General features: G+C 43.4%; 1 protein-coding gene across 10 annotated transcripts in view; it reads right to left on the bottom strand.

The window, feature by feature from the left end:
- ABI1 (abl interactor 1) overlaps window positions 1-18,311 on the bottom strand; it is a 96,728-nt gene that overhangs the window by 56,578 nt on the left and 21,839 nt on the right. For all 10 annotated transcript variants that reach the window (XM_081834431.1, XM_081834434.1, XM_081834433.1 and 7 more), the window contains exon 2: window positions 1,919-2,086. In XM_081834431.1, coding sequence (XP_081690557.1) covers window positions 1,919-2,086 — 168 coding nt within the window. The remainder of the gene's footprint in view (window positions 1-1,918; window positions 2,087-18,311) is intronic.

Raw genomic sequence — 18,311 nt, 5'->3', positions numbered from 1 at the left:
AGCAAAGGCTGGGTATAGGATTTTGTTTTTTAAATAAAGTTAATGAAGAACAACTGGCTAACTTTTTAAAAGAACCTCACAATGCTAGAGCTAGATATAAGTTAAACTTTTATAAAGAAGTCTGGGGAGGCTTATACAACAGAGATTAATTTTCAAAAGGCCTAATGACCAAAAGAGCTACAAGTGTCCTTGCTAAATACTCTCAAATGCTTTACAAAGCATTAATTGTTCACAATCTTTTAGCAAACAGTTCATGTATCAGGTGACTCAAAAGCTTTCTTCATAGCAAGGCCTTCAGCTCAAGCCAAGAGCTAAACAAAACATGAGGCTGCACCTTTTGTACCAGCAGAGAATTCAGACTATGGCACAATTAGTATTAATAAGCAGCCAGTAAGATATAAAACAAGCTTATAAGATTAAAGACAATCTGGCTAGGGGAGGGGTGATCAGTGACGCCAATAACTTATGTCTACTGATTTCAGTGCTCTTAGTATGACTTAGCTTGATATCACCCAACATCCACAAACCCACTGATGTCCTGCCATTTCAAAAATAAAACCAACTAAAGGTACATTTATATATATCTGCTCTTTAGCCATTTGCTTTATGTATCTAATGCTAACAGTCTGCAACTGTAACGAGAAGTCCATTCATTCAGTAAACTATGGCTCTCGCTTACCCACCAAACCAGAATCTAACATTACAGTTGTACCTTGGTTTTCGAACGGCTTAGTTCTCGAACGTTTTGGCCCCAGAACACTGCAAATCCGAAAGTGAATGTAGTAGTAATTTTATTTATGGCCATAGGCCCATACAGGTAAAAACGACACATAAATAACAACTTGTGCACGTGGGAAAAACAGCCGCTAAAACACCACTATAACAATAAAATACTATAAGATAGAATGGCATACCACGCCTTAGTTAGCTTGTAGTGCTCCTTGGCGTCGCTTTTGGGTAAGGACAGTGACCAGGAACCTTGCCACTTTCAGGGTCGTATGAGTATCCTTATCCTGCAAGATTTGGGCAAGGTGGAATTTTGGTGGGGTACCCTCTAGTTTCTGTATGATTGATCCCAACAAATTTGCCCGTGGCACATTGAACAGGGCAATGTGAATGTTCTCGTTTGCAAACTGTTTTTGAAAGCCGAATGTCCATCGGGGCTTCCAATTGGCTGCAAGAGCTTCTTGCAGCCAATCAGAAGCCGCGTTTTGGAAGTCAAACGGACTTCCGGAATGGATTCTGTTCAACTTCCAAGGTACAACTGTAGTTTGATTGTGATTTGAAACACTGGTTCGAAGGGCAAGTGAATGTAGTGACTGTTGTTGTTGGCATCCGTCGGTCTCAGTTGGCAATGGAGGGGTGTGCCTTTGGGGGTGAAATCAAACTGTTGGAAGATCGCAGCACTTGCTGCGTCTGTAGCAGAGATGCCAACTTGCAAGGGCGATTGGGAGGGGGCAACATCACACTGCTTCGGCCATCCTCCCCCTCTGCGGAAGGAGAAGAAGCTAGCCACTGAAGGCGTGCCGCACTCAGCTCCACCCCGTGTTCTTTGGACATGGGAGGGGTGCAGCCCCCACCCAAAAATATTGGGAGGGCCCAAAAGGGCTCGGGCCCCCAAGAGCTGGTGCCCCTGGGCTGTAGAAACAGATACAGAAGAGATGTGCTTTGTTGCAGATGGGTCAGATGGAGGCGTCCAGTTGTGCTACTGTAGATGCATTTCTTCTTTCTGTGCTACGACTAGCTACAAAAGGTGATCCGAACACACTAGAGAACGAAAGCATATGCAAGCCTAAGGCTTATTTACATTACTATCAAACCATGAGTTGGCATTGCACGTGAACCATCTCAAAAAATCTCTCACATCTTTGGAACACCCAAGAAAAGTATATCTTTAACATCTCTGGGGGGAAATTACCTGGGAAATATGATTGATTGAGGACTCCATTCTCCGGAGCTGGGACGCTTGGATATCCAGTAGCTGGAGCACATTGTTGGCCAATGCATTGATCTGATAAGCAACACTGGCCAAAGACTGAGTTGTGTATGCTTTGGTCTCTTCTAATGCTTTCCTTTTGTCTGGAGCCTGAAGGAACGAAGAGAGAGAGATGTATTATTTTTCGAAGTTCAGAGAGAGGGAGAAGAACCTCTTTAATAATTTAGATCACCCAGAAGACCTTATTACTGGATGTGCAGTCTGATAAGGTGGAACCAGAAATCCGCAACACAGAGAGAGCAGAAGGAATAAGCAACTAGCAGCATATGGTCTTGTTTAAAACTCTGCTGCAGGATCAGTAGAAAACCTCTAATAATTTACAACAGCAACACTTTTATAGCTCTCCCATATCTTTTATTCTAGGCAGCGAATGGAGGATGGTGGAATAAAAACTCCCCAATATTCTTGAAGTGTAGAATTTCAGAAATCCTGCGTAAATCAGGAGGGCACATTCCTTCCCTCCCCCCCTCCCCCGTGCTAGATGTTCTCTTTCCCACAATCCTCCTAGAAAAAAAACGGCATTGGGTCTAGATTGCCTACTAAAACTTTTGGAGAAATGTTTTAAAAGCTTTCCTTACTGCTTAAACCAGTTACATTTCTTATTGTTTTACAAATACAACTTGCTAAACAAGCATCTTCCCAATGTTATTTGTGAGTTCCACTAAAATTAAAAAGGTGCTCAACATGCTATTAACTTATTGAATTAACTGTAGCTGATGGCCACTCTTTTAGATGGCTTCAAAACTGGATCAGACAGATTCATGGTCTATCAATGGTGCATAGATAGATTAGATGGATTGATAAATGATAGATAGATAGATAGATAGATAGATAGATAGCGATACACACATTCCCTCCAAATTTAGAATCAATATGCCTCTGAATGCCAGTTACTAGGGAGCAACAGACCTTGGCCTAATCCAGCAAAGCTCTTTCCCCCTAAAAGTTGGGACATATATGCCATTACTCCACTGATACATCAGTACATCAGTCTCAATAATTTCCAAAATTTAAAGGAACCACTCCATCCATTCTTGGAGTGAAGTTCCAATACTACAGAACCTAGATTTTTTGCCAGAACTAGAAGATTCCTTGATTGCCCACCACAAAATGTCAGCCTCCAAAATATTCAACAGCAAATTCAAAAAGTTCGAATTCTAAGCTTTGGCTCAGCATTCATAACATTGGACTCACACTGTTAAGGGTGTTGCTTAAGCAAAAGGGCAGCTCCAAAACACAACTTTTAATTATGAAAATTAAATTTCCTTGTGCATGTTGGGAAGGGGCAAAGAAAGCACTTCCATTCATGTGTTTCACCCAGCTACATCTTTGCTCTCTCGCCTTCCGCTGCAACACTAACTACAACTTAATCAAACAAGTCCCATCCTCCTACCTCCCACAGAACAGCTGTTCAAAACATGAGTGGAATATTGCAGGGACTTGAGACCTTCAACAGCCTATTGCTAAAATGTTGGAGAGCACATATACAAGCATCCAATGCCAGCAGCTATGAACAGCCCGTTTGCAATAGAGGGCTGATACATAAGATATACTTTCCTAAGGATATTAAACAGTTCAGAGCTGGAGTGAGATTTGAATCAGGGATTTTCTGGTTTCCAGATTATATACTGTGCCACAGGATTCTACATCACTTCTCACAAACAGGAGAATGTGGACAAGCAGAAGAAGGGCAAGCAAGAAGAGACAGTGCAAACAGTCAAAATAATGGAGGGACAAAACCTCTAAGCTATCTAGAACCAACATTCAGCCTGCCTTCTAACAGATAGGTACAGTAAAAACATTTTAGGGCCAAATAAAATTGCTTTATCTTCCTGCAAAGATGGATAAGGCAGCATTTGGGACTGCTACAGCTGCAACATCCATGCAAGGCTTCTGGGCTAACCTAAAGGCTTTATGATCTCCAGGTCTCTCTGAATTGTGGCACTTGCAAACTTCCCAAGTCTCCTGATGTCGCTTAGATCGAGAGCATGTTGCAGCTGATAGACATGCACAGGAAGCCGTATGCAGGAAGAGCAGCCTTTTGCTTTTCCGGAATGATAAGCATATAGTTCAGACAGGTTGCTATCAAAACGCTAAACGAAGCACACCATTTCCGTTTGGCACAGCACTTTATATCTACCAGAGTGCTTCTTTCAAAGGAAGAAATATTGCTATTGACAAACTGAAATGTGCAAACAGGAAGGCACAGAGAAACATACAGACACAGGTTCTATGCAGCCTTTTTTAAAAAACAAAAAAACAAAAACCTAAATAGCAAGCTTAGCCAGGAAATGGAGTGTTCAATTGGCACTCAAACCAAGCTTTGTATTTCCTGACTGCAGTGAGTGCAAACCGGAGCTTTCAATGTTGCCTCATTAACCCCTCCATCTAAATGTCTTTCCCTACTATTAAAATTGCAGTGGAATCGAAAGACTGGGGCAATAAGGAGGGAGGCATGCAGCAAAAATGCTTCTTCTATTCGCAAAGAAGCAAAAGGAGCTGGGGTGCAGTATTATAGGTGTGCAGTGCTATCACCATCTCTTCTCAACACACCAAACAAGGCTTTTCCATTGGATAACTACATTTCTCTCAATGGCCAGTTTAATAAAAGAATGTTTGTGCTGGCTGGGAAAGTTCCAACCAACAAGTAACTGGAAGCCGGGTGTCCTATGAAAGCATTCGAAAGGATTAGAACTAGTGAGTAGAGACAGGTCCACCCACGGACTCCCAACCTTTCTGCATTGAGCAGAAAGATCTGAGAGGGTCTTCTGCTTGAATGCACTTGCAAGTCTCCCAATGGTCAGGGTTCCCGATCACAAGGGGCTTGCAAGTGCATTCAGTCAAGTGCGCTTATTATGAGCCCCCTTCAGACCTTCTAGGAAGGTCAGGGGTAAAGCAGATGTCTTCAGCACATTTGTAGCATTGGAAGTTGAAGCCCTCTAGCATTCAAAATAATGCAGGAGTAAAGCTAGAGAGAAGACAGTAGTTTTTGTACTTGGAATAATAGAATTGTAGAGGTGGACGGGACTCTTGAGAATCATCCAACCCCTTGCAATGCAGGAATATGCATTGTCCCATACAGGAATCAAACCTGCAACCCTGGCATTATCAATACCATGCTCTAACCGACTGAGCTATCCAGGCATCTACACTATACACCTTCCACATTAACCTCCAGCTTTGATAAGATAAACTGCTGTTGTACTTTGGATGAGGCTTTTACCCCTCACTTCCAAGAGTCCCACAAGGCCTGGATGGGGATATAGCCATGCCTTGCACCTAAGTAGTTCTCTCTCTGGAGGAAACACATTTTTCATTTACTACTTTGTCCCTGGAGGCAACTTTATGAACAAACTAATTAACTGTCTGCTGCAACATACCCCTGTGCTATACTTCCAGCTTGTCACAGATGAAAACAGGGATTTGCTACACTGTAAAACTCCTATTCTCAAGTCAAAGATCACTTAGTAAGCTCCACTATGACTACAATACTATCACTTGGACGCTATATTCATTTAATCTACAAGAGCCCTGTCCTTCACAGGTCCAGCAGCCAAGAGGGCAATGGTTATTATGATGAAAATTATAGCCAAAAAAACACACCCCTATTTCTCTACAATACTATCCTCCGTGGTGAAAGAGTACTGATTGCAGTGAGTGAAATGGCAAGCTGGTACCTCAATGCTCATGTGGTACGCAATGAGACACATGTGTTCTAGTCTTCAATGTTTTCAGACCTGGGGCCCACTTTGAACTCAAACATGCATTTGAGGACCTATTTCTTTTTAAAAATTTACTGTAGATTTGTATACTGCTGCTTTTCCAGGTTGTGACCCATCTTAGATGACGCAGCAGCGGATCCTGGTCACTAGTTAAAGATCAATGAACGAGCAGACAAGGTGAATGATAACATTAAGCAACTTACCAGCAGCTTACACTAAAAAATACCAAAAGCAAGCATGCTCGCATGGCAGAAATTGGGATGGCAGGATAATGGTTTACCAGAAGCAGGGACAAGGCAACAGGGACCTTCTCGGGTAAATACAGAGAGTTGGCCTCTGTAGTAACTTCCTTCCTCCACTTTGAGACTGAGGGATGCCTCCAAGCATTGTTGGCAAAAGCCAGCCAGGTGCCATTATCTTTCTGATTATTTAGCCCTAGGAAGAGAAGCCCTGTGTGTCTCAAAAGCTTCCTTTCATCATGTTTAATACCTGTGGGTTCAAATAAATGATTTTGTATATTCTGCTTTTTTTAACAAGTCTTTCTTGAAAAGGGTTGCTGTAAAGAGTTGCTATAATTTTTGCAACAAGAACTACAATTTAACCTGTATTGGGGCTGTGTAGCTGAAAAGCAGCACAAATGTTCATATGTAAATGTGCTGAGGAATCAGTTCAATTGTTGTAAGGGGGGGGAGAGCTGCAGCTAAACTTCTTTTTAACAACCCCTTGAATAAACAGACCTGTACAATTTAAATGCATGCAAGCCTATAAAAGATGCTGAATGAATTCCTGCTGAAAAGAAATTCAGAAGTTTTGCATTGAGCCCTGCATACGTTTTCATGTAGCCCAGTCTACTTAGCACTGGCTGGTGAGAAACAAATTAGATTATTTTAATCCATTTACACATGACTTAAACAATCTGTCCGCATCACATTTTACTTAGCACAGGATGCTGTAACCTACAGAACCGTGCCAAGGAAAGACAATGGTCAACGTGCTTTCATTTAAGCAATTCACTTCCGCTAATTCACTTCACTTATTGCTTAAGCTTTCTGAGAAACCTACAGAATTCAATTTACATTTCCTGGCAAGTGGAACAGTTTAGCTAGTTATGTTTGTCCTCAGGTTGTAGCAGCACTTGCAGTACATTAATTGTAGATTGAGGAATTAAATTCTACTCCCACCAGTTTCAGTATGTGCCAGCTTATTGGACAGGCCTATGTCAGTATCAACGTTTCAGTGTAATTCAAGCACCCCCTATCTACACAAAGTGATCCTCATAAGAGCGAGCATTGGAAGGGAATATGTTTCCACTCTCAGAACTGTCAAAGGCCTGTATGTTTAGGTATATGCTGCATACAGCTATATCTTTTTTAAAAAGATATGGAATCCACAGAAACCTAGTACATCTGTTAATACAAAAAGCACTTTCTTAGTCCTCATTGTGGCAAAGAAAGGTTGCAAACACTACGGCAGCATTTGCTGTAGACTCAGAAACCAGAGAGTTCATTGGCCGTGGGCACATATTCCTCTGGGTCCACACAAGCTCTGGGTCCACAATGCTCCTGCAATGTGGCCTGTCACACACTTCCATGCAGAAAAGGAGAGTGGGGAAATCCCAAGCAGCTGAGTGGGCAAGGCTCCCCAGAGAGACTGACTTTTCATCTAGGGCAAACTTGTTTTCCCCTGGATCACCTGAAAAATGCTGAGTGTCTTGGCAGACTCCTTATTGATTTTGCTGCCCATTGTAGAAACTGCAGTGTGCTACATTATATACGCTATGAATTTTAATTGCATTTTTACAGACACTTCACAGGCCACAAGAATGAAGCTCACGGCCGATACTTTGGGAACCCGTGATCTAAGGGCATTTCCCCTCCCCCACTACTATTATATTGCTAATCACAATATTTTAATTTATTACCTGCCCTTCACCCTAAGGTGCCAGGGTAGGTTACGGCAATCAAAAATGCAACATTAAAACTGCTTACAATCGCAAAAAAAAAAAAGAGTGGGTCCCAAAAATGTACCCCTCAGATTCCCACTGCCAGGGTAGAGAGGTGCAGCTATGAGCCAAGTGTAAGAGCTAAACTCAACCTGCCCAGAACACAGTTCTCTGATCTAACAGCTGAATGCAGAGCTGCCTCCCTCTTCCTTCTGGGCTGGGAGGATGGACAAGAAACTGATCATCTTGACCAGGGGTAGGCAACCTAAGGCCGGATGCGGCCCAATCACCTTCTCAATCCAGACCACAGTCAGTCTGGGAATCAACGTGTTTTTACACGAGTAGAATGTGTCCTTTTATTTAAAATGCATCTCTAGGTTATTTGTGGGGCCTGCCTGGTGTTTTTACATGAGCAGAATGGGTGCTTTTCTTTAAAATGCATCTCTGGGTTACTTGTGGGGCATAGGAATTCGTTCTTTTTTCCCCCCAAAATATAGTCCGACCCACCACATGGTCTGAGGGATGGTGGACCAGCCCACGGCTGAAAAAGGTTGCTGACCTGTCAGCTAGCCAGCTGCATGCGTTGCTGCACTTAGCAGAGAAACACTCCCGGCAGCCAAATTCCTTTCTTTATTTCCTTCTGACAAGATTACATGCAGAATAAACAAAGCGATGACTCCTTGCTCTAACTACTCAGTACTGAGCAGTGGAGATGGTTCCCTGTATCCTCCAATTCTTTCCTCCCTCGCTGCCTGCAGTTCACTGACATGACCCCTCATCTTGGCACTTCAAAAATGAAGAGCTATCTTAAATCAGGATTCCATTGTACACAGGGTGTCTACCTACTGGATGTGCCTTCATTCTGTCTTAGCAAGGAGGGGCAGGCACTGAAAGCGTGTCTGAGGAGAAGTGGTTTCATTTAGTTCTGTGCTTCTTCTGCAAGAAGAGGATGCAGCCAGAATTGGCTAATTTTGCTTTCTCTCCCCGCCCCCCGCCGACCTCACCCCTGTTCAGACTCCATTTGGGAGGCAGCCACAACACCAGTTTCGCCCCATCTCCCTTCCCATGTTTCCCCTCCCCTGACAGACTAGCTTTTTCAATGTCACACTAGGGAGTGTGGCACTCACGTCTTTCCACACACCGCACCACAGAAGCAAGACTGAGGCTAACCGTGAAGGAATAGGCGAGGTGTAGCCAGGCATTTGCAAATGCCGTAACAGGCATGTTTTTCTTGCTAGCCTCAAGTATTGCTTAACTTCTACACTATCCTGGAGGGGAAAGCGGGGGCACTGTTCTAGACACTTTTCTTTTGACCTGAATAGAGTAGGAAGAGAACTGCTGGTACAGGTGGTGGTAAAGGAAGCCGCAGAAGGCCAGGGCATGGAGAAAAAGCACCGCTTCCCCAATTTGCAAGGCTGCTGTAATGACTTCCGTTGTGCCTGACCAGCATATTTTGGAGAAAGCAAAACCTAAGGGTTTGTGAAGCAGTTTAAAAATAAAATGTGCACAACTGAAAGCAATTTTCGGTTTAAGGCTCATTCAGGCATTCTTAACAGGCAGAGGGCCTTTTTGGTAGTGATGCCCACCCTGTGGAATGCCTTCCACCAGATGTTAAGGAGATGAGTAATTTGATAACATTTAGGAAACTGAAGCTTTTTTAAAAAAATTATGTTTTTCTAATATGTTTCTAATATTTTCTATGCTGGAAGCTACCCAGAGTGGCTGGAGCAACCCAGTCAGATGGGCGGGGTACAAATAAAAAAATATTATCATCATCAACAACAACAAAGCCCAGGACTTTAGTAAGTCTCAGATTACTAACTGAGTGCCCCTTCCCTTCCTGCCTCTAAAGACCTGAACAGGCAGTTTTCATCACCACCACCTTAGCCTGGCTTCACCCAAACTCTCCGGTGTTGAAGGAGTATCAAGGGATTCGTTGCTAGATGGACATTGTGAGTCTAGCAAGGCTGCAAGGAGAAAGGATGCTGAACTCTCTAACTCAGCTGGAGTCATCTGGTACGCAGCCAAGGGAAGACTCTTGAAAGAGGAGGGGGAGAGCAGGAAATAGCAAGAGAGTTGTAGACATTTCATTTGTCATTCCTTCCACAATCTTCAGGCTGCAACTAACTGCCAGTGCCAAAACAGTACCACTAAGGCACAAGAGGGAGGTCTCAGCAAACTTGGGAGAAGCCCAAGGTTTGCAGAAGTACGAAAGATATTGGATGGCTTCAAAAGCATGAGGGGGTTTGACAAATTCATGGAAGATAAGGCTATTGTGATGGCTACTTAAACACAATGGTCATGTTTTAAGCTCCACTGTTTAGAGACACTATGCTTCTAAACACCAGTGGCTGGGAGTCACTGATGGGGAGGGCATTTGCAACATTCCCCGTGGAATTATTTTGAGAAGAAGTTGTATTGTTTCAGATCACCAACCAGGAAAGTGCCTTTCCTCTGCTAATCCCCAATACTGAGCATTAACTTCCCTTATTAATCAGTGCCTACATATACAATTAATAATCACTGGGAGAGAGAAAGCCTCACCCCTATAGTAAGTGGTTAGATAAACGCTATACAGCCAGTTGCTGGCATCTGTCTGTCTTGGAAGACAATGGAGGAGTGAGCCTTTTGGGGTGGAGTCAATCCGTTCGAGAGTTACAGTGCCTGCTGTGGCTGTAGAGCATGGGTAGGCAAACTAGGGCCCGGGGGGCTGGATCCAGCCCAGTTGCTTTCTGATTCCCAGACGGTCTGGGAATCAGCATGTTTTTAATAATAATAATAATAATAATAATAATAATAATAATAATAATAATAATATAATATTATTTATACCTCGCCCATCTGGCTGAGTCTCCCCAGCCACTCTGGGCATCTCCCAATCAAGTGTTAAAAACAATACAGCATTAAATATAAAAAACTTCCCTAAACAGGGCTGCCTTCAGATGTATTTTAAAGATAGGATAGCTGCTTATTTCCTTCACATCTGAAGGGAGGGTGTTCCACAGGGCAGGTGCCACTACCGAGAAGGCCCTCTGTCTGGTTCCCTGTAACCTCACTTCTTGCAATGAGGGAACTGCCAGAAGCCCCTCGGTGCTGGATCTCAGTGTCCGGGCTGAATGATGGGGGTGGAGACACTCCTTCAGGTATGCAGGGCCGAGACATGAGTAGAATGTGTCCTTTTATTTAAAATGCATCTCTGGGTTATTTGTGGGGCCTGTCTGGTGTTTTTACATGAGTAGAACGTGTGCTTTTATTTTAAATGCATCTCTGGGTTATTTGTGGGGCATAGGAATTCGTTCTTTTTTTTTCCAAAATATAGTCTGAGGGACAGTGGACCGGCCCCCTGCTGAAAAAGTTTGCTGGCCCCTGCTGTAGAGACTGATATGGGAGAAACTTTTTTTGTTGCAGCTGGGGCAAATGAAGGCGTCTGATTGCGCTACTTGCAGATACACCATGGTAATTCTTCTCTCTATGCTCCTCCAAAAGGTCATTCCTCCTCTGGTCACTGCTATGAATGCAGGACCTCATTTCCTGACTCCAAGCAGCAGCCCTATATATGCCCTGACACAAGAGACTCCTTGGTGTCTCTCAGCAGTTTGAAGTAACCCTCTAATGCAGCCTGTGACAGCCCTGGGTCCCCAGATGACAATGAACTAAAACTCCCACCATGCCTCTCTAGCAGGAGCAATGGCTGAGAGTTGTAGTCCAACAACATATGGGAACCCAAAGGTTGAGAAAGGCTGCTCTAAAGTGTTATCCGTCGACCTCTCATGTTTGGTGTTTTGGTTTTGGTTTTTTAAGAACTTGGAAGGCTGGCCTGCACTTTTAAGGCACTATTCAACTATTTTCGTTATTTGTTGTAGAAACAGGTCGCAGTTTCTCCAAGCTCCCCTCGAGTTCCTGTTCAGCTCAGTCTCAGCCTTCCACACGTGATCTGTGATAATGTGTCCCGGAGGTTTAATTATCCCACTTGCGCTAGCTAATGTTTACAGACTACGAGCCAAGAGTCCAATTTGCAGCAACGATTAAGAACTGTAAATCCAGAGGTCATTTAAAATAATTACGAGAGCGCTACCTATTGAGTGAGGGTTGTGGGTTTTTGTTTTTTGAGGTGGGGGGCTTGAGATATTGCCGGGCATTTCTTCACGTTTCCACAAAGCTTTTAAGAGGCGCTTAGCAGGAGCCCAGCTCTTGCCATTATGGCCCAGGAGCAGGTCCGCCATGACCTCAATACATAAGATAGGAAGGAAGAACGCCAGGTCAGCACTCACTAAGGCAGCAGCCACAGAACTCCTCTGCACCGTGGGGAACAGTCTGGAGATTAATATTTAACAAGGCAGAACAGAAACATAGCTACGTAAGTCTGCTCTTAAAATACTCTGCTCTGTACAGAGGACTACAGACCTAGCCTATAATGGAGAAAGATCTATAGCAGGCGTGCGGAACCTTTGGCCCTTCCGCAATGGAGTTGGTCAATGGCCAGGAATGATGGGAGTTGTAGTTCAGCAATATTGGGAAGTCTCCCACACCGGATCTCTGGGGTTGGGGGCATAAGGAATCCAGGCAGAAGGCCCTGCCAGCACTGGAAATCATCACACAACCTTTCAAACACTGTTTTGGCTATATAAGAGAAGCAGCTCCTGAGAAAGTCAACTCCATTGCAGCTGTGGTCGTGGTTAAATGGCCCAGCCACCCACACATGGGTGGGACCCAAAAACAAGACAATGAGCTCAGCATCCTGCTGGGAGGGTCCACCAATTCTGTTGTTTGGGAAAGGCCCACAAGATCAGGTCCTGAGCACATAGCTGCAAGTCAGGATCAAGAGCAAACCGCAGCTTGAGCAAGTCAGCCCAAACGGCAAAACTATAGGTTTGCCATGAGCAAGTATTGGTTGGAGGGGACTGTCATGCAGAGGGAAGTGGGCAAGCCTGAAGCATTCAGCTACTTTGCAGCTGTGTGACGATTCAAACCTGGGTCTTCCCAGGCCAGCACCCCACTGAACCAGCCTGTTAGTCCATCTAGTTCACCACTGTCTCCTCTGACTGAAAAGGATCTCTAAGGCCTCAAGCACAGATATATTTTTTTTTCTAGCTGCCCTACAGAAGATTCTTTTTGAAGTGGAAATGCCAGACATAAAAAATTAGCTCCCTGAAAAGGGGGGGGGGGGAGGGAGAGAGAGATCTGATGAGAAAGACACATTTACACTTTTGGCTCTGCTTTGTAGTGTGTGTGTGTGTGTGTGTGTGTGTGTGTGTGTGTGTGTGTGTTCGCCCCACAGAATGTGGGAAAGGGTCTCTCAGGATCCTGGGAAAGGAGGAAAGAGGCAACAGGCCAGCTTGGACATTCCAGCTTTTTGCTGCTACAACTGCTTGTAAAATGACCATTAAAATGTGACGGGGGAAGAATCATTTTGATGTCCACTTGAGGATGAATGTAGATTACAAAATGGTGGTTGCTCAAGGTCCCTTTCCAGCTCTACATTTCTATATTCTTCTGTGCTTAAAATACTATTAATAGTTTAAGGCAGATAGGAAGACAAGGGAAAGGAACAGAAAAGCATGCCAAGTTTGCCTTAGGAAAATGTTTACATTTCAGGTCAGAGTGATTACATTTGCTTGGTCACGCTGATTCATAATAACTGCAATTTTTGAGAGGACTGAAGTTCAGGTCATTAAGCTAAACAATATGCATTTAGACCTCAAGAATGTGAAAACAGCAGGTTAACTCCACATTGGTTAATTTCAGAGAAGTACAGCATTAACCAAGGGAAAGCAAAAGAAATTTTCAAGAATTGTGTGCATGGCTGTTTATGCCCTTCAGCTAATAAAAAGAAAACAACTCGGCACCCAAGTAGAGCAGAATTCTCAATCATGAACCATTAATTATACAATCAGCATAAATTATGTAAATTAGCCAACTTGACAACCTCCCCCCTCCCTTACTGTATTATGTTTCTGCCAGTCATGAGAAAAGAGTGGGGAAAATGAGTGGCCTTAAGTTTTAACCCCTGTTAAAACTGGGAATCCTTCCTTCCTAGTATCTTCTACTGTCAAGTATAACTTCAGAGCCATTGGTAACTAGAAACTTGCTTTTATAATGTAAGAAGTCCACAGGATGCAGAATTCTGCACAAAACATAAAATTTGTTGCTTGCACTGCAATGCAAATTACACAGAACATTCTGTTCTGAGGATCTTGGCTTTATCTCCTATTTTGCTGTGTCTTACAATCTCAGCTCCCAAGTTCTTTAACTGTTTGCATTTTTCAGTTAGTAGCAGCTCAAGCTTGATAACAAAGCTGGGAGTCTACTGGCCTTATCAGAACAGGAGATGGTAAGCAGGAACTATGCTATTAGGCAGGAGTCTCAGTGAGAACGTGCACCCACAGAGAACTGGACTGGCACCAAGCCTCACCTACCACCACTGAAATTAGACCACATTCACACCCTTCATTTAAAGCCCTGTGATAGACAACATGGTGTTATGTTAACATATGAGAGTGCTGGAGGTGAAATAGTTAAAACAGGTTACCCAATCAGAACCCAGGGGTAGTCAGAGGGACTATAAAACCAGCTCTGGGAGGGGCGAAGGGAGGAGTTCATTGGGAGTTGGGTGGTTGGTTGGAGTGGGAGTGAATTGGGATAGAGTCTGTGGGTAGGTTGAGTTAGTGTAGCAAAAAAGCTGAGTCAGGAACAGTTAGGAACTAGAAAGACAAGTAAATATCTGAGAGGTGGTTTAATGAGAGAGCAGGTAGCAGAAGTTATAGGTCTGGACAGGCAACCCATGATTGTAATGGACCGATACCGTTTATGAAACCACACGCTTGTTAAACTGCAATAAATAAACATAAGTTTATGTTCCAATTTAACCCTGACTGGACTCAGTATTGTACCAGGTAGGGCCTGGGTGGTGGCAGCAAGAAATAAAGTGGTGGCACAGGGATCAATAGACGGTGAAACCTCCGGGGACCCTGTGTGATCGCCACACATGGCTTCCTCCAAACAATTCTGTTTGTTAAGGGTGCTGAGAGTTGTAGTGTAGACAATCTATTGCAGCTAATACACCTGGTGTACACATGGTGCCTGCAACAGTTTCTCCCATTTGCAAACGTGAACCCCCAAGAAAGCTGAGAACCTCCTGCTATTAACCACCGGGTACATAGCGGTCAATTGGTAAACCCAGAAAGAAACCTCCTAACAGACGTCTTGCGGAAGAAAGTAGGTATAGCCGAACTGGCTCGAGGGGCCTACAGCAGCATGGCTATGGAACCATCATCAAATGAGAAGCCAAGCAAATTGAGCCTAGATGGACGGTTAGGTTTGGGCTTCAGGGCAGAAATCCATTGCCCAGAGACCCTGAAACAATGCCAGAGGCACACCAAAGACCAGCCAACTTATGGAAAGGTGTGTTTTATTTAAGGGGGGAGGGAAGAAGACCCCTTCCCAATGCTTGGCAAGCCTATGTGGGGAGAGAGTGGAGCAGCTACAATGGGGTGCCCAGTGGGGAGCAGAAGGCAGAAAAGTAACAGATGAAATTGGCCAGAGTGTTACAGGAGGGAAAATAGCTAGGCAGCAAGGGGGACCTCCAGGGGGTACCTTGCTCAAAGCCCTGTTAAGCCCATCATCAGTGCAGTTTCCAAAAATCTTCAAAACATAAGTCAGTCCAGGAAAGCCTGCCCAGGAACAGAGCTGCATGTGGGTGGTGAAATATCACAGTTGCTTGGCCATATTCCAGGTCTACTAAACAAGCCAAGAAGCACCTTTATGTGATTTTTAATGTACCCTTCTTAATATATCATGCTTGCAGGGGGTGGGGAGTTTCTTCTGCAACAGACTATAAGAAGCCATAAATTGCCCAAGGCTCTGGGAGACTACAAGGTTAGGTTACATACAGCTTTTTTTTGCCCAAAAACGTACTGACTAAAATGTTGGGACTCTATCTAAAATGCAACATATCCCTCCCCCCCCCCCCCGGCAACTAACTACTGGTAGAGCCGACTAATAAAAATCTAGCAAGCAAGAAAAAATATCACCGCACATGCAGTCTCCAGTGAAGTCTGAAGTGTAAGCTTTTATATTCTAAAGATATAAAGAGAGATTTTCAGGAGCCAAGGCCAAAAACTTATAAATATAATATATCAAAAAGATAAACAAAGTCGGGGGGGAGGGGAGTGAAGAGAAACAACTATCTTAGTCACACAGTTGCTCAAATAATTAAGTTTGGAAGGGGCAACCTGTGCCATTTCTGTGTCCATGGAAATTCAGAGCAAAGAAAATGGCAGGGGATTTTGAAAGTGTAACTGAGTTGAGAGACTGCTCTGTTAATTTAGTGGGCCCTTAAGATTGGGACAACGAACTATACATACTCCCCTTTATGTCTTACAAAGGATCATACTGGTATGGATGGAAGGAAAGCCATTAGCCATTAAAAAAACACTCTTTCAGTTACACAAAGACCCACCAGCATACATTTTTTTTGGGGGGGGGGGATGGGAGTAATATGGTATGGACTTCAAAGACATGAAAAGGCAAGGCGTTTTCTGGTAAAAAAAATAAGATGCTGGTGCTCTTGATAGAAGTGTTGTGGGTACCAGCACAAAATGGTTGCTAATAAGTTGGTGTGGGCCTAGCCAGTACTCCACCCTGATAAATACTGTCACCAGATAAGAGCATTGCTTATAGCAGAGCCTTCCAAACTGTGTGTCGCGACACGTCAGTGTGTCAGCTACAGTGTGTAGGTGGGTTTTGTGAACGCTCCCTGTGCTGAAAAGGGGCTGAAATGGAATTAGTTTAACCTCCGGTTTGCTATCAAAACTGAATTGCTGTGTTATGAAATGATGCGTATCTAAAAAGTGTGTCACCAACATGAAAAGGTCCCAATAAGAAATTATTCCCAAATAAAATAAGGCCTGCTGGTGTCATAATACTAGACCATGGTTAGGTAGAAACCATAGTATGGTGCCTTAAATGTTGCTGACATCCCAGAACACATGCAGTAACAAATTTAGCTAAGCCAGGCACCTGCTGATCAGTTCACATCAGAAATAAACAGGGTTAAATTCCTCAGCATCACTAACTTTAAATCATGGTTTCCAATCCTAGTTTGAAACCCATGCTTAACCTTAAGCCTAACTGTGGTTAAGAAATAAACAAACCATGGTTACACAGCACTGGGGATCCGTAGCATTTTAATATTGCTACTCCTTTCAGAATGAAGAACTGCATGAATTTCCTTACCAAAAAGCAGAAACTGTACTAAAAAAATTGGAGAACCCACGTTAGAAAATGAAAGTGAGGACTGTGAAAACAAGGACTGACTCAAGAAAGAGATAGAAGTATATTTTTCCAATTGGATAAAGCAGAGCAATCACTTCAGGCTTTTAAAACCACCTCCAAATGACAGAAATGTTTACCACTATATGTGAAGATTATTCTTGTAGGCAGTGATCTACAAAAATAATTTTCACATCTAGTGGTAAACATTTCAGTCATTTGAAAGTGGTTTATCCAACTGGAAATATATATATATATATATATATATATATATTTGCTTTCGTAGATTTTCACGGGTACAGGAATGCAGGTTTTGGTGTCCTCGGGTGTCTTCCCGTGTAAAAGTTGGGGTGTCTAGGCGACGTTTCGACGAGGTCTCACTCGTCATCTTCAGGCTGGTGCTTTCGGCTTCTTGTTACTGGAACAGAGCAGGATCTCAGTGTTTGAGTTCCTATAAATACTGTAGAGGGGGTGTGGTGTATAGCCTCCAATGTTCTGGGCTGGGAACTTCCTCTCTGCCCAGAACATTGGAGGCTATACACCACACCCCCTCTACAGTATTTATAGGAACTCAAACACTGAGATCCTGCTCTGTTCCAGTAACAAGAAGCCGAAAGCACCAGCCTGAAGATGACGAGTGAGACCTCGTCGAAACGTCGCCTAGACACCCCAACTTTTACACGGGAAGACACCCGAGGACACCAAAACCTGCATTCCTGTACCCGTGAAAATCTACGAAAGCAAATATATATATATATATATATATACACACACACACACACACACACACGGGTTCAAACTAGGGTAAGTTGGACTATCTGATGCACACCAAGGACACTTATTACAGGAATATGTCAACATGGTCATTCACCATCATTGCCAAATTACCAAGCAATTACGGTACTTGCTTCTGTGTTCAGCCAGTTTATAAGACAGATTTGTTCAGCACGACTATCTAGCATCAGACGACACACAAGCCATCAAGAGCAGTCTCAGTGGACTGGAAAGCGAGACACAGACTTACCATGTTTACAATTAGGTCTGGGAAGAAGAGCTAGAGTTATTAAAAGAAGCCTTTTGAGCATGAACAGGTATGTTTATAATAAGCCTGTAGTAATTGGGAGACTCAAGGTTGGATTATACGCTGCTAATTATGTATGCATCTACTTTTAATTCTCCATCTGCAATTTCTCAGAGACTATTTACAAAACGGTTTCCCTATAGACTGTCTAGATATTATTGATTATTTTTTTTCCTGTTACCATTGTTGTCTGTTACTAATGGGGCTTGAAATTAAAACAGCTTAATGTTTACTTTGCTTGCAGGCCGCCATCCATAACACAAGATTGTCTCCAGGATCAGAGTTTATCTAGAGTGTCAA

The sequence above is a fragment of the Podarcis erhardii genome (assembly GCF_964252035.2).
Source record: "Podarcis erhardii genome assembly, chromosome: 12".
In the NCBI taxonomy this organism is placed as follows: domain Eukaryota; kingdom Metazoa; phylum Chordata; class Lepidosauria; order Squamata; family Lacertidae; genus Podarcis; species Podarcis erhardii.
The sequence above is the reverse complement of the archived record's forward strand: the minus strand, read 5'-3'. Positions and strand labels throughout refer to the sequence as shown.